The sequence below is a fragment of the Myotis brandtii genome, unplaced genomic scaffold, assembly GCF_000412655.1.
Source record: "Myotis brandtii unplaced genomic scaffold, ASM41265v1 scaffold331, whole genome shotgun sequence".
Classification (NCBI taxonomy): Eukaryota; Metazoa; Chordata; class Mammalia; order Chiroptera; family Vespertilionidae; genus Myotis; species Myotis brandtii.
In genome coordinates this window covers 345,224-355,161 of record NW_005362753.1, presented here as the reverse complement: position 1 = coordinate 355,161, position 9,938 = coordinate 345,224, and the positions used below count along the sequence as shown (strand labels likewise).

General features: G+C 60.3%; 1 protein-coding gene across 1 annotated transcript in view; it reads right to left on the bottom strand.

The window, feature by feature from the left end:
• The window catches only part of SYNE3 (spectrin repeat containing, nuclear envelope family member 3), a 43,727-nt gene that overhangs the window by 11,145 nt on the left and 22,644 nt on the right, over positions 1-9,938 (bottom strand). Inside the window, exons 10-16 of the mRNA XM_014543653.1 lie at positions 9,927-9,932; positions 7,412-7,594; positions 5,493-5,636; positions 4,563-4,697; positions 2,137-2,298; positions 1,824-1,996; positions 890-1,019 (exon numbers count right to left, since the gene is read on the bottom strand). Of these exons, the coding sequence (XP_014399139.1) occupies positions 890-1,019; positions 1,824-1,996; positions 2,137-2,298; positions 4,563-4,697; positions 5,493-5,636; positions 7,412-7,594; positions 9,927-9,932 (933 nt within the window). The remainder of the gene's footprint in view (positions 1-889; positions 1,020-1,823; positions 1,997-2,136; positions 2,299-4,562; positions 4,698-5,492; positions 5,637-7,411; positions 7,595-9,926; positions 9,933-9,938) is intronic.

Here is a 9,938-nt window from a genome sequence, read left to right as displayed (position 1 = left end):
TCCCTGCCTCCACGGTCCCCTTGCATTTCCCTCTGGGAGGGCTGCCCTGGCCCAGCCCCGGGTCACGGCCCCTCTGCAGGCCCCACAGCCCATGGCCCCTCTGCCATCGCACCCCGCTTTCTGGAAACCCCGATTTCACGGCCTGTGGTTCCCACTGCCTCGTCTCTCAGGGGTGCTCCGAGGGGCTTGCAGACAGCAGGCTCGGGGCCCCCAGACCTCCTGAGTCAGAGCCCGCATGTTAAGCAGCGGATCGGGTGCAGGCACAGCAGGCGTGGCCCTGCGCTGGGCTCTGGGCTCTGCTGGGGGGAAGGGTGTCTGGGTGGTTCCCAGCTGGGCCCCAGCCCCGGCACAGCTCCCGAGCGGTAACACCCCGTCAGTGCCTCGCGGGCGGGGAACAGGATGGATGGGGTGACGCTGGCTTTGAAGAAAGAGTGAGTGTCTCTTCAATGCGCTGCCTTTTGTGAAGGCATGTGGGGGACAGGATGGCCGATACAGGGCAGGGAGCTTAGTTCTTCCTACAAAATACAACTCATGGCACCAAAACATGCCCACCCTCCGTGGTTTCCGTTTGCAGCCTGGGCTCAGCGGGAAGCGCTGACCCCTGGCCTCTCCTCCCTGCAGGGGGCGGTGTTTCTGAGGGGCGAGGGCGGGTCTGTCCAGGGTAGCCCGGGGCCTTCCCCAGGGCCTGGGTCTGGGGTCTCTGAGTCCGTCTGTCCAGTGGCCTGAGGGACGCTTGTGACACGCAGGGCCGGCTCACCCGAGACGGGACGGAGCCCACTCCTGAGCTGAGCCTGTGGCCCCGGGTTGGGGGGCTTTGCTGGGGATCCTCCCCGCCCCCATCACTGGCCTGGGATCTGGCCCCTCCTCCTGGAAGCCTCGCCAGACTCACCTGCCGGAGCCGCCGGGAGAGGGGCCCCGTGGGGGTGAGGACAAAGCCGCTCTTCGGGATGTTGTTGGTGAAAACTGGGGTCTTCCCGGAGCCCACGTCCAGCCGCTGCAGCTGCCGGTTCCTGATGAGGCTGAGGATACAAGCCACCGTCAACGCCGGACACGGGCGGGGACTCGCCTACTGAGCCCCTCACAGTGATGGGGGAGCAGGTCCCCAGTGATGGGGGTGCTGAGATCCCCTCACGGTGATGGGGGAGCAGGTGCCCAGTGATGGGGGTGCTGAGACCCCCTCACGGGGATGGGGGAGCAGGTGCCCAGTGATGGGGGTGCTGAGACCCCTCACGGTGACGGGGGTGGGGGGCAGGAGCCCAGTGATGGGGGTGCTGAGACCCCTCACGGTGACGGGGGTGGGGGGCAGGAGCCCAGTGATGGGGGTGCTGAGACCCCTCACGGTGACGGGGGTGGGGGGCAGGAGCCCAGTGATGGGGGTGCTGAGACCCCTCACGGTGACGGGGGTGGGGGGCAGGAGCCCAGTGATGGGGGTGCTGAGACGAGACCCCTCATGGTGATGGGGGTGCAGGTGCCCAGTGATGGGGGTGCTGAGACCCCTCACGGTGATGGGGGTGGGGTGCAGGTGCCCAGTGATGGGGGTGCTGAGACCCCTCACGGTGACGGGGGTGGGGTGCAGGTGACCAGTGATGGAGGTGCGGCCCGAGCCCGGGCGGGTGGGCTGGAGGCTCACTCCCAGCCGGGGCAGCTCCCTGCTCCTCTGGACCTGCCGGAATGCCAGCTGGGCCAGACAGGAGATGCCCAGGCCCCTGGTGCCACGCCTGCCACAGGCAGAACCCCGGCCCCTGTCCCACAGCACCACTGAGCTCCGCCCTGTGGGAAGGGGTGATGTCCCAGACCAGGCCGAGGGCCAGGAGGCCCCTCACCTCAGCAGGCTTTGCTCCAGCAGCCTCAGGGCCCGCCACGCCCCCGCCAGCTCCGCCAGCTCCTCCTGGACCTCGGCAGCCCCTTCCGGGGAGGACTTTTCCATCACCAGCCGGCCGTGCGCTTCGACCAGGGGCAGCTGGGCCTCCTTCTCGGGGAATTCAGCCAGCAGCCCCTGTGTACACACACACACACACACACACACACACACACACACACACAGTGAGTCCTGGCGGTCTCCGCTCCCAGTGTGGGTGCTTTGGCCTCCCGACCCGCCTGGGGGATGCACCATCTCCGCAGGGAAAGCCATCTCACCTGGACTTCGGCCTCGCGGGCCTGGGCATCCCAGGGGCCCGTGTCCCCCAGGTAGGACTCCAGCTTCTGCGTGACCACGGCCACCCACTGCTGCAGCTGCAGGAGCTCATGGCTGAAGGCGCAGTGCTCCCGTGTGCTCCGCTGGCTGCCGTCCACCAGGTCCTGCGGCACAGCCGGGTCCAGGGCGCCTGAGTGCTGGCTGAGGCCGAGACCTGGGCCCCAGGCCTGCCCGGGCCCCGGGGTGTGCTCCCCTTTAGGGCCCCTGACCCAGCAGGGACCAGGGCACGGGTCCTCCCTCTACATGGTGCAAGGCATGGGCCCCGAAGACAGATTCTGGCGAAAAGGGCTCCGAGCCTGTCTCGCTTTCCCGCTCGGAGTCTGGGGCAACCGGATCTCCTGTCCACCCCGTGTGGGTGCATCGGCACAGCCACTTGTGAAAATGGTGGGTCCACAGCTCCTACCCGGAACATGGCAGCCCTGGGACTCGACCCTTTCGCCCCTGGGTGCACACCCAGCAAAGCAAACACTCTTCACCAAGAGGAAGTGTGGGAAGCCGCCCATTGCCTTCACTGGCAGAGAGGTGTGGACAAGGAGCCGGAAGGCTGGTGACCCTTGAGCCCTGGCAAAGGTCAGGGCTGTGCACCCACCGTTTAGTCGAGACAATGGTAGCTGAGGCAACTTCCCCACCAGATAGCCATGTAAATCCTTACTGATAAGATAGTCTGCCTGATCCTGGAATTGCCTGCCTAAGGGCTATGGGTGGACCCCAAACTGAATAAAAATATGGCGAGGCCTGAGCCCATTACTGGCTGTGGGCATGAAAGCTGAGGTTTGCTGCCCAGCCGGCATGGCTCCGTGGGTGAGCATCGACCCAGGAACCAGGAGGTCACGTTTTGATTCCCTGTCAGGACACACACCTGTGTTGCAGGCTCAATCCCCAGTAGGGGCCGTGCAGGAGGCAGCCGATGGATGATTCTCGCTCATCATTGATGTTTCTCTCCCTCCCTCCCTCTCCCTAACTCTTGCTGAAATCAATAAAAACACGTGTTTTTTAAATTATAAAGCTGAAGTTTGCTGCATCGATGGGCTCTGTGGCACCTAAAGGGTGGGGTCAGTGGTTCTTATTTCCCTTACGCCCTCTGCCTCAACCTGGGGACCAGTAGCTGCTAACTTAGCAAACGGAGTGAAATGAATTCATCTAGACCTCAGCCCTCATGCAGACCGGGGGGTCTAGATGGGTAGAGCTGTATTTCCCGAAACTCATGGGGGTTTGGGTTGCCCTGCTGGTGACGGGGTGGGTGCCAGCAGAGACAGTGGAGTGTGGGGCGTGGGGAGCACAGCCCACATCCCACAGGGTCTTCTCGGGCCCCGCCCACACCCATGTTTATTGGGGCCTGAGCTTAGAATCTGCCTCCAGTTACCACACAAACACAAAGAGACGTTGGCAGCTTTAACGACCCCGCGGACTGCGCAGGGAATGCGGCCGCTCCGTAAGCGGATGGAGGACCGCACTCGGGGTTGTTCGCCTCCCAGAAAACCTCGCGGCTGGAGGCACCGGAGGCCGCTCCCTGGGGAGGGTGCACCGCCCGCCTCCTCCCGCCGTGGTGTGGCCACCGCGACCACTTACATTTTGAAAGACATTATTTTTTCTAATAATTACTTTCCTTTTATTTATATTTTCTACTGTAGAAAGGGCATTATGTTAAAGTGTTAAGTGGTGTGGCTGCTGACACTATCTGTGAGTCTCAGGACTGCGAGGAGGCTGTTAGGAGCACTTGTTATTAAGGGCATGTCAGCCGTGGGGTGGGGAACCCTCAGACTGTTTTCCTGAGTGAGGCAGCCTGAGGGCCGCTGTGCGCTCCTGGGGCCCAGGTGACAAATCGGGGTCAGGGGGTGGCTGCAGCCCGCATTGGAACGTGTCCTCAGGGGGATGTTGAAGGACCTCAATCTCCGTTCCCACCGCTCACAAGGGAGTCAACCCTACGTAGCACCAGAATGACCCAGGCGGCCACTAGAGGGCACTGCAGGCACGGCGCCAGGCCACCAGGTGCACCTTTCAACCTCACCCTAAGGCAGCAAACGTGTGGGCCACTGCCCGCTGGGCTTCGGGGAGCACCTGCGCGTTGCCCTGCTCTTTGGCCCCGGCCCAGGTGGAATTGTGCGTTTACTTGTTGGCTGCCCACTCTGTCCATCTACCCCCTGGAACGTCACCCGGGAGAACAGGGGCCTTGCCCGCTGGTTCAGCTGCCCTTGTCCAGGGCCCCGATCACTGCCTGGCATACAGGAGGCACTCAATGATGGTCTGCTGAGTAGGTGAGGGAGGGAAGAAGGACAAGAGAAAGGAAAAGAAGCGCTGGCCGGAGGGAGGAAGAAGAGGGGAGACTGGGGGAGGGTCAGGTCCAGGCCGGTGTCTGCACGGCCCTTACCTCCAGGGACCGCTGCAGGGCCTGGCAGTCGGTGGAAAGCTGGTCCATTCTGTGCTGGTGGTTGGGGTTCCCCTGGATGAAAGGCCTGGTGGCCTCCACCTGCACGCCCAGGTCCAGCCCCTCTTCCTGCAGCCCCTGCAGCAGAGGAAGCAATGAGGGGGCTGTCCTTCCTGCCTCTTGCAGGGGTGCTGATCAGGGTGGGGGGACTCTGAGTGGGACACGGTGGAGGGTCTCGGAGGGTGGGGCTCCCCAACTCCTGCGGCTGCACCTCATGGCCATCTGACGGCCCACTCTCAGGACCGGTGAGAGTTGTAATGCGATGGGAATATTCTGAGGCGCCATGAGAATACATGGGGGACAAACTCCCATCTGCACTCTTGCTGACGGCCAGCCGCGTTATGAAGAATCCACCCCAGCTCTGGCTGGAAAGCCCCACACGCACCACTTGTAACACCTTCCCAAGAGCACTCGCACTTGCACATGAGCTGTGCTTGGGTTAAAAGATGCTCGTTAGGAGCCAGCAGCTCCTCACCCAGCGACAACGGTCAACCAGCGCCGAGGGACGTCCCTGTGTGGTTCAGAACGTTCCTTCTCAGAGCCCGTAGGTTTATTTAACTGGGGGCCTCTGCACTCACAGGAACACTTAGCAAAGCAACTTTAAAAGCACAGCCAGTGTGGGACTTTGGAACCGCGGAGTAAGCAGAAAGGCCGCTTATCGTCTTGGAAGCTGGAGAGTCAGCAGTCTGGAGGCGCTGAGGGCCCCGCGAGGCCAGGAACCCCCAGGAAGTCAGCCGAGGTGAAAGGTCAGGGCTCAGCGAGGGTCTAAGTGTGCGGCTGGGGCCGGCGCTGCTTGGCCGGTTTCTAAGGAGGGGCTGCCTCCTGGTGCGCTGAGCACCTGAAGAGGTGACTCGGGCCCCACAGACCCCTCACCTGCAGCCTTGACAGCTGGGCCTGTTTCCCAGGAAGGTCCCGCTGAAGCCCATTCTCGGCTAGGGCCCTGGTCTGGAGGTCCGAGAGCGTCCTCTGCAGGGGCTCAATGGCAGCCCCAAAGTCTTTGTGCTGAGCAAGCAGGCTCTGGGGACAAAGAACAGGCAGCATACAAGTGAGGCACTTTCCTCCCAGCCCAGCTGCTTTCTCCAGGGCCGCTCACGCTCACTCAGGCGGCACCGCCTCCAGGAAGCCTTCCCAGAGCTCTTGAGGGGGTTGAGCGCCCCTCCCCAGAGTCACTATAGCACCCTCACATACAGCTCCTCTGCCCACTGCACAGAGGTCGGCAGACTACATCTCTACCACACACCCCTAGTCCCCCCAGAGGTCTGTTTGTTAATAAAGTTTTATTGGGACACAGCCATGCCCACTCCTTTGCAGCTGCTCTCTTGCCGCAGTGGCAGAGTTGAGAGCTGCGGCAGAGAGCGTCTGCCTTGCGAACCCTAGAATGTTCGTTACTGGGGTGAGTGATATCACAGATGTGCAGTTCTCTGCATGTGCCCGGCCCTGTCAGTGCCTCATAGACCACAGTTATCACCACCATCATCACCACCATCACCACCATCACCATCACCACCATCATCACCATCATCACCATCACCATTACCACCATCACCATCATCACCATCACCATTATCACCACCATCATCACCACCATCATCACCGTCATCATCATCACCATCATCCCCATCATCATCACCATCATCACCATCACTGTCACCATCACCACCATCATATCCATCACCATCATCCCCATCATCATCACTGTCATCACCATCACCATCATCACCATCATCATCATCACCATCACCATCATCACCATCATCATCATCACCATCACCATCATCACCATCATCATCATCACCATCACCATCATCACCATCATCATCATCACCATCACCATCATCACCATCATCATCATCACCATCACCATCATCACCATCATCATCATCACCATCACCATCATCACCATCATCATCATCACCATCACCATCATCACCATCATCATCATCACCATCACCATCATCACCATCATCATCCACCATCATCACCATCATCACCACCATCACCATTATCACCACCATCACCACCATCATCACCGTCATCATCATCACCATCATCACCATCATCATCACCATCACCATCATCACCACCACCGCCATCATCAATCATCATCACCACCATCACCACCATCACCATTATCACCTCCATCATCACCACCACCACCACCATCACCATCATCACCATCATTACCACCATCATCATCACCATCATCACCATTATCACCATCATCATTACCATCATCACCATCACCACCATCATCATTACCATCATCACCATCACCATCACCGTCATCACCATTATCACCTCCATCATCACCACCATCACCACCATCATCACCATCATCATCACCACCACCACCATCACCATCAGAGGCTCAGCAAACATTGCAGCAGAGCATAAACTGTCTGCAGCATGCCACATTGCATCTTTGATTCAGTGCAGTCATTTGGAAACGTGTCCCTAATAATAACAGCTTCCAGTTCACCAGGTGTCAAAAACTTACATTTTTTTTCTGCATTTTCTCATTGGACACCCCAGTCTCTGCGGAAGGCAGTTCAGTGACTGCAGTGCAGCGAGGGGGCTGGAGGGCAGGATCAGGGGCAGAGAGGCAGCCAGGAGACCAGTCAGAACAACCACACAATCACCCCCCAGTCGATAGACGAGGAGCCCTAGGTTGGGGGCAAAGGGATGTGCGCAGGGCGCACAGTGCACGTGCTGGGGCTCAGGTCTGAATGCGGGCCGCCTGCCGGGAAGGGTGCGACCTCAGCAGCCCCGCCACCGACAGCGGCAGCGCTCACCTGCAGCTTGCTTTTCCTCTGCAGGAGGCTGTTGTGGAGCAGGTCCCTGTCCCGCACGGAGCTCGTCACCTGCTCCAGGAGGGCCGTGGCTCTGTCCTGGCCGAAGACGCTGCCCAGCAGGTCTGTCTTCAGCGGCAGCATGGTCAGCTGCTGCTTCAGGCGGGAGCTCTCGGCCAGGGCCGCCTGCAGAGACAGGCTGTGTCAGCCACGGGCAGGACGGGCAGCGGAGCCTGGCACCCGCGCCGGGAGCGCACCTGTTTGCTGCGACTGCCCGGGCTCTGAGGCAGCAGCAAACCTAAGAAACAGGCCGGCAGGAATGCGCGAGGGAGGCCTGAATTTCAGGGTCAACTGGATTCCTCTCACCCCACACACCCATCTTATTATCAAAGCTGAGCACCCTCATCAGCAGATGCTCAGCAAGTATCTATAATAATAAAAGCGTAATATGCAGATCGACCCAATGCCGAACAGTGGAACGTCCATCTGGACGACTTCACTATGACACCCACTGGCGCCAGGCCAGCCAAGACAGGTGCGATGCGATTGGTCGGGGGCCTGGCCATCGCCCCATGATTGCCCTGCAGAGGGAGGCCTAGGCCACCAGCCAGCAGGGCGATCGATCAATTGGGGGGCTCCATGATTGCTCCAAAGAGGGAGGCCCAGGATGTGAGGGCGATCTTGCTGCGACATCTGTCACCCCATTGATCGCCAGGGTTGATTCGGCTGATCTGGCTGGCTAGGCGGGTGTCCCCCTCCTCCCTCACCGATCCATGTGCGTCCCTCCCGAAGCTGCGCGCTCGGTCGAAGAGGACGACCTTCCCCCCCGAGGAGAGGACCGGTCTTCGGTCAAGGGTATACGAGTAGCTGCGCTCCCCTGCTAGAACCTCCAAACAAAAAGGGAGGCCCAGCACGGAGCCCCAGCCAGGTGAGCAGGGCCTACCTCTTTGGGGCAATCCATCGCGGGGCTCCCGGACTGTGAGAGGGCACAGGCTGGGCTGAGGGAACCCCACCCCCAGTGCACAAATTTCATGCACCGGACCTCTAGTTTGTAACATAGAGTAAGCTGTCGCCCGACCTGCATGTCTTGGAAATCTGTCTCTCCATTCCCACTGCCACTGTCCTCACTGCAGCCAAACCCAACCAAACCAGTCTGATCCTCTACCCAGTGATTCCTTCACCAACAGCAGTGGGCCACCCCCAGGTGGTCTGGAGGACATTCTGAGGGGGCTAAGGGCCTATGGGAGCACCACCAGGGGGAATTCAGGACGGCTCCCCAGAGGAGGTGGCACCTGAATGGAGTCCTGATGCATAGGAGCTCACCAGGCAGAGAGGACCTAACGGAACTCAGAGGCCTCCTTGTAATGGGCAGCTGCTCCCACACAGCCTGACCTCTGCCCAGCCTCCTCCTCCAGGAAGCCTGCCCTGACCACATTCCCAGCTACACTCACTCTTCCTGCCCTAAGCCCTTGCCAAGCCTCAGGCTCCTGCTGATTAGCCAGTTGTTTGGGGTAAGGCCCAGGGTCCTAGAGGCCAGGGGCCTTGTTGTCAGCAGGCCAGCCTCCTTCCATTTTTACCTGATGATGTTACTGAGACACTGAGCGAGGCACAGGGCTGGGACAGGAAGAGCAAAGACCAACCCAGGCAGGTAATTGCAAGCCAGGCTGACAGTGAGTGTTTTCCTAAAGTTTCAACCGAGTGGGTGTTCAGGGCAGAAGTGGATTTCCTGGGTGGGGAAATCCTGGAAGGCTCCTCAGAGGAGGCAGTACTCACAACCTCCCTGGAAGGGCTACGGGAGTCTCTGGAGGGAGAGCAGCATAAACACAGCTGACATGTAAACACGCGTGCGTATCCTGCGGATGAGGGCACGCGCTTTGTGATCGACCACCAGAGGTCAGGCCTCGGGAGGTAGGGGTCACCTGCACCCCCTTTTCACCAAACCCAGACATAACAGCACGGGGTTCAGCATGCAGGCTGGGGAGCTGTGACCATGAACTGGACTATATCCTAGCTGGGAGGCCTGGGGCAGTTCTGAGCCTCAGCCTCCTCATCTGTAAAGTAGGGGTGCTCACACCCCAGCTCGTGGGGTTGTCCTGAGGCCTCAACAAGACGATGCCTATGGAGCCCTTAGCATGCAGGACCCACTGTGGACACACAAGGAAAATCAGCCCTTCTCAGCTGCAGCATTTAACCGGCGGCCCTGGGTTGAACTGTGTCCGCCCCCAAAGGTTTGGAGAAGTCCAACGCTCCCCCACCTCAGACTGTGGCCTTCCTGGGAGGGGGTTCTGGGCGGAGGTAGCGGGTAGAGGGGGGTCACCCAGGCACCAGCTCTGCCTCTGAACAGGACCTTTGTCTCCCGTGTTGATATGCCCTGGGCACACGGGACTCCTGTGCCAGACCCGGGGCAGTGAGTGCCGCCCAGATGTCAGAGGGCCCGGGAACACGCCCGCCCTGCGAGGGTGACAGGTGCCGCGCTTGGCTGGTGGCCGCCGGCCTCATGGCCAGCCCTCCCTCTTACCTCGATCTGCGG